The sequence below is a fragment of the Diadema setosum genome, chromosome 10, assembly GCF_964275005.1.
Source record: "Diadema setosum chromosome 10, eeDiaSeto1, whole genome shotgun sequence".
Lineage (NCBI taxonomy): Eukaryota > Metazoa > Echinodermata > Echinoidea > Diadematoida > Diadematidae > Diadema > Diadema setosum.
The window spans coordinates 33,651,187-33,672,208 of record NC_092694.1 but is presented as its reverse complement, the minus strand read 5'-3'; the positions used below and the strand labels follow the sequence as shown (position 1 = coordinate 33,672,208).

The 21,022-nt window shown below is 38.9% G+C and overlaps 1 protein-coding gene across 1 annotated transcript in view; it reads left to right on the top strand.

Annotated features, from left to right (window-relative positions):
- The window catches only part of LOC140233960 (uncharacterized), a 143,299-nt gene that overhangs the window by 29,151 nt on the left and 93,126 nt on the right, over window positions 1–21,022 (top strand). The window contains exons 6-8 of the mRNA XM_072314048.1: window positions 9,229–9,361; window positions 15,315–15,466; window positions 16,411–16,489. Of these exons, the coding sequence (XP_072170149.1) occupies window positions 9,229–9,361; window positions 15,315–15,466; window positions 16,411–16,489 (364 nt within the window). The remainder of the gene's footprint in view (window positions 1–9,228; window positions 9,362–15,314; window positions 15,467–16,410; window positions 16,490–21,022) is intronic.

Below are 21,022 nucleotides of genomic sequence, written 5' to 3'. Positions count from 1 at the left end.
GAAATGTATGTGAAAGCAATATCAGAATATAATATGAAATAAAACAGTATATACAGATACTGATTTGTATGTATTTTAGAACATCTTTTCTCATTATGTTTAATATAATCTTACTTAAAACTGCAGGCCACTTTAATTCAACTTTAAAAATACTTTTCAGCATTGGTGTGCATGTGTTGACTTTAACACTTCTTTCCTATCAAATCCATTATATTTCTCTATGATATTTAAAACCAGGTCAGGTCAGTTTTTATCCTGTTGTAAAATGCTGTCAGAAAGCACCTTCCTCACGCTTTTCATCAGCCAAACTGACAAAAGCAGATAAAATTGATGCCTATTTGCAGGTGTTTCCTGTTCTTACCAACGCTAGATCATATCTGAACTTGAAAATGTCATACGCTTTTTTCTTCCTAGTGCTATTCTTGTCCTGCTTCTTATTCTAAATGTGAGTGCTGCATTCTTCTCCCCCTCTCTCCCCTTCTGATTCTTTCCTTTTCTTCATACATTAAGTTCCTTTTGTTCATTTAATTTTTGCACATCGAATTTGTCTTTTTGAGGGCCTTATTGCCAATTCACTTAGAACTGGTTTTATTCCGTTCTCAAGATTAAATCTAATGTATGCTTGTGTCATCGTTTGTCCCCCAATCACATTACCGTTTCTTTTTTAAGTTTACTGCAGTCGTCTCCACAAGCACAAAGGATATTACAGGAGACCTTTGCCTATTAAACTTTTTAGTTGAAGCAGATACCTAACTTGTTTTGTAGATCTGTTAAATGAGCCTTTTGTGCTTTTTAAAGGGTTTGCTTTTAGCATTCTTGATTTCACCATCTGATCATAATAAATGAGCTGAAAATAAATGAATAATCATGATGGGTGCAATTGAAATTTGATTTGATGAAAACTTTTCAAACATGTCTTCCTTCCTTTTTTTTTTGTTGGAAGATGGAGCAGTGCTCAGGAATGACATTACTTTTCTAAAAGCAGAAAAAAAGTCTTTGCATGCTACTGTCTTGATATCATTGACTTGAGTCAAGATAGAACAAAAGCCAAATGTTTTAATGAGGAGTTGCTTGTTTAGCTTCAACTGTACTTTTGTAGGTAAATTTGTGGAAAGCACATAAAGAGCTGCTATAACGGATTTCTTTATAATTTGTGGGATTGGATACTTCCGTGTCAGTAGTTTGACAGATCATCGCGTTCACGCTGCATCTAACCCCTTTCCCCCGGCTTCCATCTCTAATGTGGCATGCCTCTTTTCCATTCTACACCTGCCTACACCTCTGTAGTTTCTGTTTTCCCTTGAATCTGAGTGTTCAGAGCTGTTACAGTCTCTTAAAAGCCGATATCGGGGAACCTGTCAACAGAACACGCCAAACCACGGCTCAAACAAGAACCTCTTTTGTCGAAGCCATTGATTTTTTGCACTCCTTTCCTTTTTTTCTTCCCTGCGTGCTTGTTCTGAAGGTGAAAAGAGGGTTCTTTTGAATTACATGTGATTCCCTCTTTACATGCGAGGACTTGTGATATTGTACATACATACTGAACGTAGTATGCTGAGTACATGTACATGTTGTTTTGTGTACACATTGTCGCTTTGAATGTAGAACGTCACAGACTGTATTGATTTTATTTGGCACTATCACCATTCTTACTGTGAACCTAGAAAAAAATAACAACAAGCAAACAAGGATGTACATGCATACATTACTTTCTATCAAGATGGTGATTATGATATTGTAAGCAAACACCAAAGACATTCTGCATGGCCTTAAACCACCAGTTGAGTTTTATTGATATGGTATTTTTAGGCATTTACTAAAGGTTGCCTTTTAATATTGATTGCTTTGAAGGCAGATTTTCTTTTTGTTATTTAAAATCCTGAATGGAGCAAGCTTACTAGACAAATACAGTGTAGATAAAACCAAAAGATTTTGAAGGTTCAAGTAAAGTTCTGGGATGAGTACATGTACGTGAGATTACTGCACTGATTTCATTTGATACTGCAAAATCTTCATCAGAGGCAAAATGACCAATATTTACTCAACTTGCCCAGTGCTTGCGGATATTGAAAGAGATTTCAGCAGCTTATTAAAAAAAAAAATCAACAACAAAAGTTTGTATGAAATCTTTTAATCGATGTAGTGCCACACTGTATGAGCTCTTAGGATCAACAGGGCATACGATCATTTTCACTGCATTTGATAGAAAGTAGTGAATTTTGAAGGAACTGAAGGAACAGATGCTGCATGCAAAACAAAAATAGAATGATGTGGCATTATTGTCATGGCTTTTATGTGTGCTATGATATTATGCAGGCTATGGTTTTGCTCACTTAGATACAATGTATATGTTTGTTTAGAGTGCATACATGTATTCCTTATGGACTAATATTCATATTAAGAGTTCAAAGACTTTCAAAAATGGAAGCACCACATACTGTACGAGCTGAAATTTTCGCGGTGGTTTTATTTTCGTGAATTTCGCGAGTCGCCTTTGAACCGCGAAATTAACAACACGCGAATAGCTACGTTCAGTTAGACCGTCGCAACCGCGAAATTAACAACACGCGCAAATGTCCTCCCAGTAGCAATTCGCGAAAATATCTGTACGCGAAAATTTCAGCTCGTACAGTACACCTCGAAGGCGGCAGATTGGCTAGGTTTAAACTGATTTGCTTTACTCCTCCTCAAAACACCTTTCAGGGAAAAGCTGTATCACCATAATTATGAGGTATTCATTTGTGCCTCAAGGTGCAATTCTTCGTTTAAAGTCTTTTTTTTTTTTTTTTTGGGGGGGGGGGGGTATAATTTGCGAAGCTAAGGAATTGATTCACCAAAATGTCAATGTTGCATTTGCTTGCAACTTGTTTATACTGCAAGGTTGTATGAAGCTGTTGTCTTGGCACCAAGAGTTACGATGAAATCTCCCAGAGGGGTGTTGAGAAAAAGTGCATGAATAAAAAAAGAAAAAAAAAAAGATGAATGAATAAAGTAGCTGGCTTTTGTGGTTGTGTGTGGAATAACATTGTAATCTCTTAAAAGGTGCCATAGGTAACTTATTTCCGCACGGGGATTCATGTGGGCGACTTTGCCCTTTATTTGCTTTAAATGAGGAGGTCTGTGCTGGCAAGAGCATTATCTTCCTTTTTTTTAAAAAAGTAGTTTGAAGGGCAGAATACAACTTACAGTATATACAACACAACACAACACAAGCCTATTAATATCTTATTTTCTGTATACTGCGTGTGTGTGTGTGGGGGGGGGGGATACAGTGGTAAGCCATTTGGTATTGAGGCTGATGATTCAACTGTGAATAACACTAAGAAGGTGAAGAATGCATGCCTTATAGAGGCTTACAAACCTAAGCGGTTTAAAAGCAATATAAATGTGAAAGGAGGTGATAATATGTCAGGAGAAGAGCAAGAAAATTAAAAATCTCTCATATCACATATTAATGTCTTTATGGGCAATGAGACGTGTGGAGTTGTTCTCCCTCAGGTCCAGCGTTATCTTTCCAGTGCAAAGGATCTAGGGGTGTGCTCACTGTATGTTCAATTTGCGAAGGCAGAATCAGCGTTTTGAAACGCTGATTCAAAGTGCTGATTCAAAATGCCGTTCACGGGAGCACTGTTTATGCTCACTTTCTTCGAGTCTTGGAAAGAGCGTTTGCGATTGCTTCGCTGACCTCAGCAGAGGCAGGTCAAATTGGGGCGCGCGCTGCGATCGGTGGCCTGGCCTGGGAGAGCAGCTGGGAAAGACATGCGTATGCACAGTACATGGGAAAACTGCACAGGCAAGGGTAGCTGGCTGGCTGGGCGCGCGCTTTTTTACGTGAACCGGAAAGGCATTTAGATGACGTCACTCTAAATGCGTTTAGAAACGCTGTTGCGTTTATGCTTCCCCGTCAAACGTGATTAGTCAGAAACGCCGATTGTAAACGCACCTTTTTTGTGCGTTTTGGATCGGCGTTTTGAATCAGCGTTTCTATCAAAGTGAGCATGAACGCAACAGCGTTTTGCACTAATCACGTTTCAAAACGCTGATTCTGGCCCAAAAAGGGGAAGCAGAAACACGGCCTAGATGACGAACCATGCAGTGTGTGATGAATACATAAAATGAGGAGCCAGTATACAGTATGTCCCCAAAAAAATTACAATCAGATTTTCGTATTGATAACACCCAATATGATTAAACTGTCTAACTGCTACTTCAGAGTCTTAAAATATAACATCTTAGCTCTATTTTGCAGAAAACCCCATTCAATATGGTTAGCGGTCACAGAGAAATGTGGATTGTTGTAAAGCATGTCATGAGTCTGATTCTTCCAAGTTTAGCACTTCGATGCTCTTGTGTGTGAATACAATAGACAGGACTTGGAGAAAAGAGATTTCTGACATCCTCTACAAAACTCCTCATTTCTCTTTGACCACTGAAGCAAATTGAATGGGGTTTTCTGTAAGATGTGGGCAATGAGTTATACATGTAGTTTCATACCCTGAATTTGTATTTAGATTGATTCACCATTTTTAAAGATATCATTGCGGAGGGTCCCGTTGTAAATTTTTTTTTTTTTTGACATACGGTACAATGAATGGTAATGAGAGTGAAGTCTTGTTCCATTGTACGAGTAACGTACATTATTTGTTTTATAAAACACCTTGAATGTCAACAGATGTGGTCCACACAGATCCTTGAATCTAGCACAGAAATGGCAACCATTTTCCTTGCAAGGCAACTGAGTAGCACATTCACAGTCAGCCGTGTACTACAGTGTACATTGTAGACTAGATGCAAAACCAATCACTTACTTGTAATTGTTGAGTGCGCGCGACAAATGTTTGTTTATTCTGACATCAGAGCCGTGCAATATGCACAACAAGAACTTTGAGGCAGTCGTGAGTGTAACATGGGATTAAATGGACATTGGTGACGTCAGCTATGCGAGATCCATTTTTGCTTGCACAAAATTGCAGGACTGACGGAGACAGTGTGTGATAATGTTTTAATTGCATGTCACTTGAATAGATGGGCAATCAACCGATTGGACAGAGCTTTTACACCCTTTTTAGGTGTTGTATAATGCATGATAATGTTTAAAGGAGAAATGGAGGAATTATTAGAAAATATCTTGTATCTTCGAATATTGTTTTATATATATAGGGAAGGGATTGCAGAAACAATGGGAATACAAGCAGGTCATAATAATGGAGAACAAAAGAACAGATAAAAATAATAATAATAAGTACAGCATTTGTAATGCGCCATCGATCTAGTAGCCTATTCTGAGGCGCAGAGGGACATAATTATAAAGAGAATAACATGCATTATAATCATAGTTGTACATAAGAAGGTTGGAGAAGAAGAAAGAGATAGAAATATATACCCGATGAGCAATTCAATGAATATTCAGATGAAAGAAAAGGAGAAAAAATTGTCTATAATCTCACTTCTCTGTAATGGCAAGGTTATATATCACATATTACTCTATTACTGAGGAGAAGAAAAAGAAGAAGAAGAAGAAGAAGGTGGTGTTAATGATGATGTGATGGTGATAAAGGAGGAGGAAGAGAAGGAGAAGTAAAAGAAGGAAGAAGAGGATGAGAGAAAGAGGAAGCAGAAGAAGAAGAAGAAGAAGAAGAAGAAGTAACAACATACGCAACTGTGCTTGAAAGGGCGACATCTATCTCTTTGCACAAAATAGTATGAAATCAATGAATGCTTTTTCCAAATGGAATCACTTTCCAGGTGGACTGTTCACGGATGTTTAAACTGCATTCAAAGATTATATTTTGCACTTTCATGTCTCCAGTTTGACGTTCTTATTACCACTTCAAATGAATGTGCATCAAAAATGCGTTCACGAAATAATTCCCTGTGTGTGTGCAGTCGTGAATGGAAATACTTTTCAAAGATCCCTGTGGGAAATCATTGCTGCTGACGCATTTCAAAGCAGAAGATGCTGTTGTACTGAGAAGCACACTATAAAAAGAGTGCAGGTATTATGAATCCCTTGTTTCAAAGTGAAATCCCAAAATATTTCATGTCATACAGTCAGGTTCATGTAGAGTTGACGCAGAGGTTATGAGACTTACACGTATGAGACTTATGATTGTTGAACCCCAAGGGAGGCAAACCATAAGTTGATTGTGTCTGTGAAGATTGTCATATTTCTTTAAATTTCAAATAGAGTTACCTTTCATAGCTTATAAAACTGTTTCCTTTTACTTCCACAAGATTTCTTACTGCAATGAAAGCTTTGATGAAAAAGGATGCCCCAATTTATCATCACAGTCTGTGGCCCGTGTGAACGGAACTTTTTCGACGAGCTCGCCATTAGCTATTCAATAGTGAAGAAAAAACCTTACAGCTTGAAAAAGATGTTTATGCAGAAGCCAGCCTCAATGCATTTATACATGTAGGTGTATGTGGCTGCGTTTATCAACTCACTTCTGGCACAGAATTAACCCTCTAGCAACTGAAGATTCTGTACACAATGGTCTATTGTTCCCTGGAAGGTACAGCAATATTACTATCATTTTGACAAGTTTCAAAATTATGCAAAACGGATCACTTCATGTTTATTTTTGTCTATTGTAAGTTATGTTTATTTGAAAGCCTGTTAAGACTTTACTGAGAGACTTGTGTGTCACAGAAAAAGTTTTGATATATACTTTTGGTGACCTTTGACCTTTTTCAAATGACATAATTATACATTCCATATGAAAACGATAAAAATAGTAAAACAAGAAGCTATGCAGTAACAAGGCCTCCCAAGTGACTCACGACAGAGTTGATAAATCAATCAATATGAAGTTTTTTAACGAAATATACGTTGCAGTTGTGACAGAAGCTTATGAATTCTGTATGCATTGTTTGCAATTATAGATCTATAGCAAAATCAAGGTTCTTGCTTGGCGATACCATATATACTCAGCGATTTCTTCAATGATTAAACAGGGGTCATACTTTTATAATGTATACAGTACATGCACATGTAGTAGGTACTTAAACCCTTTGAGGACGGATTCATTTTGCTACAACACGCATTTCCCGTAGATTCCTGCTCGAGTATACTCGGGACACATCTTCAACGGGTTAATACGGGTTAATATGAACATGCCCCACAGTTACAAGCATCCTGAGATATGAATGAAAAGATGATGTGTTGGAGATACAATTGTATCTTGGAATACCACTCTTGTGACGGTATCCTTAACATATGATTTTTGTTTTCTATTTAATTATTACAAATGTACCTTTGCCAAGGAAGAAGAGAATATTTTTATTGGAGTCAGTTTGTTTGTCTGTCTGCAAAATAACTCAAAAGGTTGTGAGTGGATTTTGATAAAACTTGCAGGAAAAGTTGATTATGGCACAAGGAACAAATAATCAAATTTTGGTATTCTGAAAATTTTTATGAATTTTTGACAGATTTGTAATCTTTTGGCAAATAAGGTCAATGAACTTGAGAGTTCAAGCTGCACATACTTGAGGTTATACCTATTCATTCATGCGCACTGAAGCACCTGCTCTGCTTGAGGCACTGCGCAGCATAAGGAAAACTGAGGTAAATGAAGTTGTTTTTTTTATCATTGGGATATTAGGTAATATTCAGCATGCATATATTGGTGGAAATGAGCTGCTTGACAGAGGTCTGTACTCTCCAAGTGCTTTGCCATATTTACTTTTTTTTTTTTTTTTGCACAGTGTTGGTCCTTGAGCAGATCACAATCCTTTAAAGGGTCAGCAAGGTTCATAAGAGATGCACACACTTTAAGGGAAATAATATGCATGCTGACTGGCTCACTGTATCAAGCAGCTTATGGCTACAATGAATTGTATGCCTGGAAGTCGTCAGAGATTGTTCCAAGCCCCCCCCCCCCCCATTTTGCTGCTTCCCCAGCCACTCCATACAGCTATTGATACTCACAAATATTTGAGTGACTGCACACCAGGGCCCCGTTTCATAAAAGATGCTAGGATGTCAACTCCTGCTGGAATGGCAACTTCCAATAGCAACAGCCAATCGGGAAGCTAGATTCTTGTCGTTACTATGACAATTGCCATTCCAGCAAGAGTTGTTATCATATCAACTTTTTATGAAACGGGGCCCAGATGATTGTACTTGCATTTCATTGAGATGTAAGGCGTATAATAATAATATTAAACAGTGTGTTATGTGGTAAACGAGCATCACATTATGTGCCTACATGTAGCATTATAGTTGATCTTGAAAAGATGGTATACACTGTAGTTTATGTTGAGATGGGGATTCAGGATTTAACTTCTGTGAGATGATTAGAAACCACTTATATAAAATGCTAAAGAGCATATGAATCTAAGAGCAATTCAGAGTTTATTTGATGAAAATCGGTTTTGAAATGGCCGAGATATCGTAAAACAAATTAGAACAAAGTGGTCCTAATGAAAGATGGGACCCACGCACCTTTATGGGGAGCCTCTGTGTATTTGGATATCTCTGCCATTTCAAAACCATACAGACATACATGTATGTGCCAAATGATAAAGAAAGCAGGGGGGGGGGAACTTGGCAATCAGTCTTAATACCAATGCCAAGGTGGGTGGGGGGGGGGGGGCAGAAGAGGGAGGAATATCTGCGTAGGTTTACTTGAATCAAAAGTGTATAAGCGATATCTTTCATATTAAAATGAAATGTGAGATTTACTGGTTTTCTTTGATTGTTGAATTGCATTTGGCTAAGTTGTGGTGGAAGAATTTAGTGATAGTGGCAGCTACAACTAAATTCATGTTTTGTCTACAGTTTTTTGATGAAATAAAGTATGTATCTATAGGGTTGCTCTCAGTATGAGGTAAATTGGCATTTGCAAGGCTTCATTATCTGTCTTCTTTTTTTTTTCCACCAGAGCTTATCTGAGCATAAATCTGTCATACCACACCGTGTTCATTGTTTTTATGCTTCTTCTATGCACCAAATCATCAAGAAACTATGGGTTAACATATTATGTAGTATATAAGGTCTTACCACTTCAGACTGCCTACTTGGACAAAAGCAGGATATTGTGAAAACGGATACATGTGGAGACAACATTTCCAGGAATTACTGTTAGTAGATTCAGTTTACCTTCCCCTAGTTCTGAACATTCGTCATTTTCCTCGTAACTGTCATTTTCATTTTTTTTTTTTGATATTTGTTTTCATGTCTGGCTGGCTGTACAATTTGGGTTCTTTTGTTGTTGTTCCCACCAGGTTCGCCTTCAGGATGTCCACACCGGTGAAGAGCTGGCGTTTCCATGCCAACGGTGGATGTCACGGGAGGAGGAGGACGGCGAGACGTGGAGAGAGCTCCCAGTGAGGAGAGACGGCGACCCCGTCTACCCAGGTGAGAAGACTCGGTGTCATTGACTCGTAGCTTGCTGTAACCCTAAAAAAAAAAAGAGAGGAGGGGGGGGGGGAGGGGTGGAGAGAGAGGGATAGAGAAAGGAAGAGAGAGTTGGAGAGAAGAGAGGGGAGAGTGGAAGAGAGATGAGAAGATGAAGGTAGAGGAAGGAAAATTGATAGGAGAAAAAAAAAGGAAGGAGGAAGAGATGAAAAGAAGGAAGAAGCAAAGGGTGAAAGAGATAGAGACAGAGAAAAAAAGAGTTGGAGGAAAAACAGGGGAGAGAGGGAGAGAAAGAAGAGAGTATTGCGGGAGATGGATGAGGAGAGGATGAGAGAAAAGAGATAGGTAGATGGAGGAAATTTTGATAGAAGAGAAGGAGAAGGAAAGAAGAGAAGAAAAGAAGGTACAATGTTGTAGGAAGGAAGGATAAGAGAGATGGGATAGGGAGGAGAGTGGAGGGGTGTAACCCAAAAAAATACAGAGGGTGGAAAATTAATAGAAGAAAAGGAAAGAAGAGAGATAAAGAAGGAAGAAGAGTGGGAGAGCAAGAGATAGAAAATGGAGGAAAGTTAACAAATAAAAAGGAAAGTATAGGAGAGAAAACAAGTGGGAGAGAGAGAGAAAAGAGAGAAATGGAAAGTAGATAAGAGGGAAAGGATACGAAAAAAAGGAAGAATATACAGGGGGAGAAGAGGAAGGATCGTAGCTCAGAGTGGAGTGAGGGATGGGGGAATAGATGGGAAAAGGAGGAGAGCAGAGGAATGTGAACAGTGAAGAACATGAAAGAAGGAAAAGCAAATTGGAAAGACAGAAGGAAAGAAGGGAGGGGAGAGAGGGAGCGGAGAAGGAACAGGGTGTAGGACTGTGAAATTAGAAGAAAAATTTGGAGAGATAAAGAGAGATTTGATAAGGGATTGTGAAGGTAAAGACTGGGAGGGAAACTCATAGATGGATTAAATTTAAAATCCCTAAAAACTAGTTACAAGAATGTTCAAAGATGCAACATTTCATTATTCATCGAATATAATGTGCTTCAGATACTATTAAAAGTGACAGAAAAAAAAGCAAATAGAAAGAGAGAAAAAAAAATTGAGGGATAAGAGGAGATAACGTGGAAGTGATGTAAGGGTTTTGTAGCTGCATTTCCCGAGTACATTGAAATTCCCAGTGGGTAATCAATTACTCACAGTTGGCAATGTGCTTGCGTTTGAATGCAAACATGATCAGTGACTTCTAGCAATGAGTGTACATTACCTTCTTTGACATACGAGGCAAACCTCTTTGAAATGCATTATGTGGAAGTGAGTGCGTGTAATGCGATTGAATTGAATGTTCGTAACTTGATACAAAGTCAAAGCTGCATTTTTGGGGGGATATTGCCATAATCATGGCATTCTTGTTGAATGTCTGTGTTGTCTATTGTTGATTCTGACCCTGAACCAAACATGGTTGACAGAAAAAGAAGCATTTGATGGCATTGCGGGTGGCGGAGATGTTGACGCTACTTGTATGATGATGAAATCTGTATTTTGACATCACTTAAAGGCATAATTTACCGTTTGCAGATGAAACAGAAGCCCAGCTTTAGTGCTGCAAAATAGTTCTAAAATGTGAGTTAGGGATAGAAACAACCAATGCAAAGATTTGAATCTGTATAATTAATGTCAATTATTGTTTAATAGATATGTAAAATGTGACCATTAATAAAAATGTTTCGAGACTATATTGTCTACAGTTATGGTTTATTGACAAAAACAGTGATGTCTCCAACAATTTTTTTTTTTTCAAATCACTGATCCCAATGGTAAACAGTATCTTTAATGGGATAGTATAGTATTGGTGGAGGTGAGGATTGGGCTTCTAACATTTTGTGAGATACCAAGAAACCACATCTATGAAGCATGAGCATACCATTCTAAGAGGCTGAGACATCCAAAAACAAAGCAAAACAAAGCGATAGTAAGAAAAGATAGGTCCTACCTTTCATTATGATTGCTCTGTTGTGGATATCTCAGCCATTTCTAAACCAATTTTCATCAAATAAAAGTTGAATTTCTCATGGAATTAATGCTCTTTCATGTTTCATAAGAAGTTTTTCATTGTCTCATCAAAAAATGTTAGAAAAGAGAAGTTAGGTCTCAACCAAAACTATACGATCCCTTCAAGCTACACCTTCTATTTGCTCTTCCTCTTTCTCTGGTAGTCATGTTTAGCAGTATTGCATTGTAGTCATAGGTAGCTTTGAAGTAGTTAGAAATGAGTAGCAATAATAGTTCTGCTGATAATAACGAACATGATTAATTATGATGATTGCAATGGTATTGCAGTTCAAGGATGGAAGATAATAGTGATTGAATGATAATTTGTTAATAATAATCATAATGAACAAAAAATGATAAGCAATAATTACATTAATGTAATGGCAATTGAATTAATGAGGATAATGGCTAGAATAGTAATGAATTTAAGACTACACCCAGTATTGTTATGACTCCTGAAAATTAGTTTTATGATATTTCATGTAGTCATGAAAGTGAATAGATGCTGCTGTGCTGTATCTCAATGGTATGCACACAGCACACACCCTACAAGATTTTATTGTGTCTGTCTATATACATCTCTCAGTTAAGAGTGTTTGCTAGCTACTAGATGCATCAACCGTGATCCTTGTATGCTGCATCCACAGTATTGTAACCATTAGCATCTTCCTCCTCCTCCTCTTCCTCCTTTACCTCAAATTAGTTTGGTTTTTAATGAAAGTGCTGCGAAGCTTGAAGGAGACGGGCCCTTGTCTGTGGACGCGTAATCACATTTCTTGCCACCGAGAGGCAGACACCGTCAACTCTGCGCCAGGATCCTCATTCAATTACACAAATTGATGAAGGTTGCGTTGGAGATGAAGGGGGGATGGTGGAGGGGGGGGGGGGGGGAGGAGGGGGGAGGGGGGTAGGAGATGCATATCCCTGTAGAGGTGAATGGCATGTTTTGGCTTTGTCATGAGTACATACACCTAGTGCTTGTCATTGGTAATGCATGCTAGTTTTTTTCAAACCTTCTTGAAGGTCGTATTGTCCCTCTACACTCCATGTAGAGGTGAGGATGGCTTTAAGCCGATAAAAGTTAATGACAGCTTCATTATCACCCGCCATGATCTCCCTGCCATTGAGCCACGGGTGTCTGGGAATAACAACTGACTCCACAATTGATGGCGATCCTTCCGAATTCCTGACACATCACTGCGAGCTCCAAATCTTAAAGCTTAAGATGTTGCTTAACAGTTTATACCCTGTAGGTGCTTTGAGTGCTGATTTGCAGAGAAAAAACAAACAAACAAACAACAACACGAAAACAAAACATATTGTACATACTGTTCAATTCCACAGTCTCTGGCACAGAAAGTGTTATGGGGCTTTGCTTTTATATCTAATTACAGGGAAGAGAAGAAATCAAATAGCTTGTAAAGCGAGGGCCAATTACATTACTTGGACTTAGCAATTTATAAATGCTACTTTTTTCTTCTTGGGAGAAAGAGCAAATATAGCTGGTATGGGCAGTGAAACAAATACAACTAATCATTGATTCTTTTACTGTAGATATGACAAATTCTGGGAATGCCACCACCTGTATGTTGTTAAAGTCACCCTTATTGCCTCATGACTTGTATAAGAACTCTTCATCATTGCTTGTATATTCCCTTCTCCCGTATCAGTATGTGAAATGTGAGAAATCTTTTTTTTTTTTTTTTAATTGATAAGACATTTCTTTATTATTCTTCTCAAAATATATAGAACACATTTGATTGTGCTGCCAGGATATTACATCTTTCTCTAGGACCTACAAAAATGTATGCCATGATACATATTTAATTAATTAACAGTCATTATTCTATTGCCTACAGTTGTATGTACATGACATTGTACAACCGATTTTGACATTTTACATCTTAGCATCTCTATCATCACATTACCAAGTCCCTCTCTACCGTGATTGCCAAACATGATCAAGGATGTTAAAATTATGGTAATGGAAGAAGCACAGTTCTAGTTTACCTGCAGAGCACACAAGAACTATTTCTGGTAACCTGGAAACATGCTTTGACACATTTGTACAAAAGGAGTGCTCTGAAAGAAATAGGACCGCTTATCATCTCCATATGAAATTGTGAATGGAAGAGCAATTGTCTGATTTCTGTTTGGTCCCCTCAAAGAGCATGACTTAACAGTGTGCATCAAAATGGAAAGAGATAGAGAGAGAGAAAGAGATAGTAAGAAAGAGATGGAGGGGGTGTGAGAGAGGGAGAGATGGAGTGAGAGAAAGAGAAATATATGGAGGGAGAGAGAGAGAGAGATATATGGAGTGAGAGAATGAGAAATATATGGAGGGAGAGAGAGAGAGATATATGGAGTGAGAGAAAGGGAAATATATGGAGGGAGAGAGAGAGAGATATGGAGTGAGAGAAAGAGAAATATATGGAGGGAGAGAGAGAGAGAGAGATGGAGTGAGAGAAAGAGAAATATATGGAGGGAGAGAGAGAGAGATATATGGAGTGAGAGAAAGAGAAATATATGGAGGGAGAGAGAGAGATGACAGAAGGAGAAGGAGAGAAGAAGGACTAATTTGTTTGACCCAGATGCATTTATCTGTCTGGTTTGCTTAAAATTGTAATTAGGTCAGCGCTATTCAAATTGTCCTTTTCTATTAATAAGTCTACCCACAGCAACGTCTGTGCGCACATATGTGCATGTAGATGTATGCACACATACACTTATTGGCCCAAATTCACGAAGGTGGTACAAATGAAACCATGGTTTAAACCATGGACAAAAACCATGGAGCGCCAAGTGTCGCATGGAATATTTCGTTACGAAATCAGTCATTTCGTCGATGAAATTATTTTTTGTAACGAAATGACAACATTTTGTTACTAAATGGACATTTCGTCAACGAAATGATAATTTCGTTAGCGAAACGATAATTTCGTTAATGAAACAGTCATTTTGTCGACAAAATGACCAATTTCGTAACGAAATATTCCATGCAACACTTGGCGTTCCATGGTTTTTGTCCATGGTTTAAACCATGGTTTCATTTGTACCACCTTCGTGAATTCGGGCCATTAAGATGGAGGAAATAATAATGTGGCTTCTGATTTTGCTGTTTCATCCATGATCAAGTGAGCAGTTGTGCAATGTCACTTGCTCGTTCCTTTTTTTTTTCTTCTGTCTTTCTTTATTTTCAGGAATCTACTTTATTCTTGTGAGGTTTTGTCTTTGATTTGTTGTGAAAAGCTTTACACTGAACCACATTTTCTTTCTTTTGGCATATGTGGTATAAAGATTGATGAAGACAGAGAGGAAAAAAATATAAGTCTTGACAAATGTGTAGGGGTGTTTGGTTTTTCTTAATAGAGCATATCATCTGTTCCTGGATAAATCATCTCAGTCATTTTTTTGATACCTATGATATTGAACCAGTTGTGTAAATGACTATTGTTCATGATATTAGAAAATTTAAATTTGTTCCTTTTACTTTATAAGGCATGCAGAGAGGTTTTTTTTTTTTTTTCTTGGGGGGGGGTGGGAGTTGGGGTGAAGGTGGGGAGAGGAACAGGGGGACTCAAAGTTTGCAAACACACTCAAAGTTTGCAAACACACTCTTTTTATGCATCTGAAATAGATTGAAGTGATGTTACCATGAAAGGTTTTGGGAGAAATAGATCAACATGTCCATTACAGTGGAGACGGTAATAAAAGTGATTGTGTGTTTGTGCATGCATGCGTGTGTACAACTGTATGTGCGGACTGTGAGGGATGTGTTTGTGTTTGCGTTTGTTACATGTAGCATTCCTGAATATCGGAATCAATTAGGTTAATCAGTGCACGCACATGAGCAGCCATGCATACAGAGTTACTTCATCCTTCACTATCCTCCTCCTCCTTCTCTCTCCATCCAGTTCTCATCTACCAGGTTACCGTGACAACAGGAAACTACTGGAATGCGGCCACGGAAGCTGATGTCTACATCACTTTGTACGGGGAGAGAGGGGACACGGGGCCGCGCCTGCTACACAGATCGAGGAGGAAACGAAAGTTCGAGAAGGGAAAGGTTAGAATGACATCTTTTGTTTGCAAACGGGTGTTGATAAATTGTATTTCAGCAGCTGAATATCAAGTAAAATCAACCCATTTAATCCTTTGGGAATGTTACCACCAAAATTATATACCTTAGTTTGTCATCTTGATTAAAACTTTTGAATTTTACTACATAGCTTTACACCAGAGAAAGATTTGACATAAAGTCTGGCTTAATGTATTTGAATCTGCATATATATAGATTTGAGAAAATCAAATAAGAAATTTGTTTAAGAAAAAATATGCCTATCTGAGAAAGCAACGGAAGCTTTAATCTGCTACACTGTATGTGCTGCCACTTATAAGTAATCAATAACAACTGTAGCCGTGAAGAAGCTTCTGAAAATTCTACAACTACAAAAAAAAAAAATAGTAATAAAGAATATGAAGATGGAAGGGCTAATGAAGAGAATTATTCATCAACTACTATGATTACCTAAAGCTGTCTCCACCAAACATACACATAGATTTGCATGCATGGGACTTGATGGAACATGTCTGTTCTTTCTGGTATTAGATTGCATTACCAAACTATCCACGGTGTTTGTGTTTACGAGAAATTTATGCCTCAAACATACATACACCTATAATACGTTCGAATGTCATTGTGAATATCGTTGCTCAGATCACAAAGATTTGTAACTCAAAAAACACAGGTACACATCTGCCATTCTGCATTTTTTGTGCAGTTCTATGTACATCTTGAATAGAATTCCTTGTGCAGCCCAACATCAAGATGGTTTTGATATGGATCTGCAGAATTTTTCTCACCTGGAGGCCGTAAAAGTTAACAAGAGTGGAACTTCGCTCCTCGGGGTGAATTAATTTCTCATTTTTTAAGGTTGGTTGTTTCTTATTTTGTAGATTTCTGATTGATTCCTATCTTTTCTTCTTTTTCTCTATCCCCGGCCATCTTAGTCCGATGTCTTCACAGTGGAGGCCGTCTCCTTGGGCGCCGTCAGCAAGATCGTTATCGGCCACGACACGTCTGAACAAGGTACGTTCTCCGTCGTTTCTCCCTAATGATCACCTTGAAACAAAGAGAAAGATTAGTAAGACGTCCGCCCACGCAGTCGCAACTTCGTTGCCTCGTTATTTTTGTCCACCGACAATCTGACGCACAAAGACGTCACCAGTATAGAATTAGAAAACAAATATATGACAAACATTTGAAAATAAAGATACTGTTGATGCATTATTTTCATGAATTTTCACAAATGCAAAATATTGGGGACATGCAGTGTCTGCATACGTATGTGCTCTTGTATGGCCTCATATAGTAAGTACAGTTGAACCTCTCTTATCCGACCTCCCTTTATCTGGATCTCTCTATTATACGGACGCAATCTCGCCGTGATTTTTTTATTTTTTTTTTTATAATTACGGAAGGAAAGGGGGATTCCCAACTCCTTGAGAACTCCTACACAAACACACATGAATTACATATTACTTCCAACATCAACATACACCTCTATTTTGGGGTCTGTTACTGAGTGTAACAATGAAAAGGTTGCAGTATACACATTACTACATGTGGTACTACAATGGGCTACATCAGTACATGTGTATGTATACAGGGCTCGACCTTAACTTTTTTTCTAGGAAGCCAGCCGGGCTCCTCGGGGACCTTTTTAGGGAGCCAAATTGAGTTTTAGAGAGCCACGTTTCCCTCAGTCACAATCAGCAGTAGAGGTCTATTACATGTACATGTATTAACCTGGTGGAGAAGATTTCGTTTAGATATAACATGCATTTCTCCAGACACAAGCCGGAGATACCTGGTTCTCAGTATCTAACGGGTTTTAGCACAGTCACAGTGTGTGTGTGTGTGTGTGTGTGTGTGTGTGCCTGAGCCTGCCGTGCACCTGCGTGTGTGTGTGTAGGTGTTTTGTGTGGTCCTTCTCCCATTCCCTTGTGTAATTTCTTACCCTGGTCTGTTCATAATTATTGTCTTTCTTTATCGGTTCTTCTTTTTTTAGCTGCAAGGTGTGGGTTAGAAACAATTATGTAACGCCACATGTTGATTGATCAGCAGAGCTGCCAACCTTTTTGGAAGCACAAATCCGTATACTCAGCAGCTCCAAAATCCGTATTTTCCACCAGAATCTGTATTTTTTTCCATCTCCCTCTTTTTTGCCATTTTGAATTAAACTTGTCGACTTATAAGGCCTACAAGCTCTTTAACATAACATTACGACACATACCGAAGTATCGAGCTGGTCACTAGCACGATAAAGAATCCAAACTACGCAATGTTCAGCGTTGATTGATTGCTTTCTCTCAATGCATGTGTACAAGACTACAAGTGCATGTATGTACCTCCAGAAACTTGCTGGGCTGGTTATGGAAGCTTCCACTATCTAGCAGGGAAGGGGGATGCTTTCATCTTCTCAAGAAAGCTTCTGTGTGAGTGAATGCAAAACTCTGTTCGGTGTTTCCAACTATTGTTTACTATAAAACATAATCATGCGCTGTTTTCAGGCTTTTTAATTTTACTGGATTTTAAACATCAGTATTTTCCGAAAGTACCGGTATTCCAATTTCTTTTACCCTGACTGGAATCGGAAAGTCTGCTATAACGATGATCGCAAAATGCCGCGCTGTGTGTGGTTGCGCCAATGTGCAAACACGTGGTTGTACCCCACTTTCAAGTTTAAAGGAATGCGCCATGTGCTCCTGCCTATTAAGAGGTTACTGCAAGTTCGATGGATCGAATGTGCCATAGTAGCTGAGCTGATGGCTTGTTTACGGTATTTAACATGCAGTTTACATTCGATACGAAGAAGTCATTACGTCTTTCACGAGGAAAAACATACAAAAAAAAAAAAAACCACCTACGAACGAATGTTGATAGCCAAAACTTTGAAAAGTAATAAGCAGTTATGATGAGCATGAACTGAAATTAATTGTCATGATTTTGCTGTCTAACCATGCGATGACTGCATCTCATTGGACCTACTTCATAGTGAATTTGTCTGGGCATACGAGACCTTTTAAGTATTTCTGTGATTGCCTTTTTAATTGACTGATTAATCGATCCTTTTTTATTGTTCAAGGAACATAAGATATTCGATTAAGTACACCATATTCGACTGATGTTTCCTGCTATGCGCCAAAAGAAAGGCTATAAAATTGTAGAATCACGGTATCTTTGCAATGATTCCTTTAATTCAACTGAGCTGGTTCTTCTCGAGATCGATATTTTCAGGATATTTACACGCTGTTTATTCCAGTGCGCGCATTCTTTCGTCTGGCACGCACCTGGGTGTGGCACCTGCTTTCGTGGAAATTTCCACAAGGGGCGGGGAGAGGGGTGGGTGTCAAGTTTCTTCGAGCCGAAGAGACTGCGCGCACGTATTCAGTATTTCACAATCTCTTCGCTCTAATTTATTGTAATTCATGACATGCTTTCTCCTTATTCTGTGCTGATATTGAACATTTAGATTTAACTTTACGAAGGTTGGTAGATCGTGGATCTTTTTGTTGTGAGGTGTATGTAATTTCTTTTTTTTTTATCATTCTTTGGAGGGGAAAGAAGAGTAAGGGGGAAGAAGAATAAGAGGGAAAGTGAAATAAAACGAACGGCACGTACGCTCAGCATTTGCAGTAAGCCGTCTTTTTATACCAGCATAGTTTTCATCACCATCAGACATCACTCAGATCATTTTAGCCTTTTCCTATCAACATTAAGAAACACGCACAGTCCCTCGAGATAAAAACCGAGGAAAATAAATAACAAATACAAAGTATCAACACCTACCAACACAAATATTTAGAAAAGACAACACACGTCGCTTCGATTCGAAAAAGTATTGCAGCAAAGCGGAGAAATCGCTGTTACGAAAATAACAGTGCGAGACACTTGAAAGAATTGTTTAAATATTTCAAAGTATAAAGGGAACGGATAAAGTGATATAAAATGGAAGAAATCGTACCAAACGAGGTGTGAGAAATGACAGAAATAGAACGATAAGTTTAGTAGTAGGATTAGGCCCTAGCAAAAGTTTGCAGCACCGAAAGCTACGCGAAAATTAATACACATTGGAAACTCTGTATTGCGACGAGATCCTTGGGATCGTCAATAAACGATACAAAACAAAGGAAATTAATTCATTTTGACCGGAAAATAGTTTGTTATAATTAAGTATTCTGTTATATGAGATCTCCTTTCATAGGCCTAGAAATACATCGAGTTTCCACGATACTCGGGAAAGAAAGCTCGAACGCTTTTCACCTGCACATTTACTGCAGTGCTCATCAATACACGAACAGAAACTCACCTCTTCCTTGCAGAAAAATGATGCAATAACGTTACAAAACACACACACAACATTCTAAAAATCATTTCGTACTTGGGAGGCAAGGGAAAAGCGGAAGAAGTAGAGAAAATGAAGCAGACATTGCACAACGGAGCGCTTCTACCCCGACTAAAAACGAAATGGTGTACTGTTTATAGTGGCAGCTGGCTACAGTGTGTAGCTTAGCTACTAGTATTATACTCACGCTCCCCAGCCGGCCACACATGGGGATACCACGGCGATCGATGTAAACATCCAGGGCCCGTAGGCGACAGGGATTCAGGCGCGCGGAGTTCCGTTCGGTGTCCACAGTACGCAAGCAGCGAATTGCATGTGCGCACACTATTCTATAATAGAAGATACGAACACACACACGTCGGGTACACACACACACACACACACACACACACACACACACATGCGGGCAACGTGGGCCGGCTGGAGAATGAAACATGTTCAGCGTGTAGTTTATATTGCAATTTCAGGGATAATAACTTCGAGAGTCAGGGCTCGCTGCGCGCGCCGGGGCCGCTCGCGCTCGTCGATAGTGTGAGTGTGTACATAAACTTTGATTCTGTCTTGAAACGTGAGGCTCTACGGCAAAAAAACTTAAGGAGCCAGCCGGGCTTTTTTCATACATTTCTGGGGAGCCCGTAGCGATTCTGGGGAGCCAATGGTCCCCGGGCTCCCGCTAAGGTCGAGCCCTGGTATATGTACATGTATAAAGCATTGAGTCTCCCGTATCCGGCCAACTCCCTTATCCGGATGAGCCCCGGTCCCGACTTGTCCGGATACGAGAGGTTCAACTGTAAAAGCAATGGGATAATGGTGTTTTCGTGAGAAGTAAGAGGATACTGCCATGTTGCAACAAAATGAGTAATAGCGAACAACATGATTTCCCTCCTCCAAATATTTTTAAATGAAAAGTTTTGTGCCGTTAGCATCACATATTGTTGTCGGTTCTAAATCAATTTGCATTCATACATTGTACACCTTCACATTCAAGCAGATTAAACAATACGTGCTTGGAAACAGTATCCTTCCATATGATCTGGTTCACGGTGACACGCGTGTATGGCAAATCATCCCTTTTGCTTCCATGGACGGTTGCTTGTGGGCATTAACCCATTGAGGACGGACTGATTTTGCTACAACACGCATTTCCCATAGACACCTGCCCGAGTATACTCGGGACTCGTCCTCAACGAGTTAAGCAAACTGTTTGGCCCACA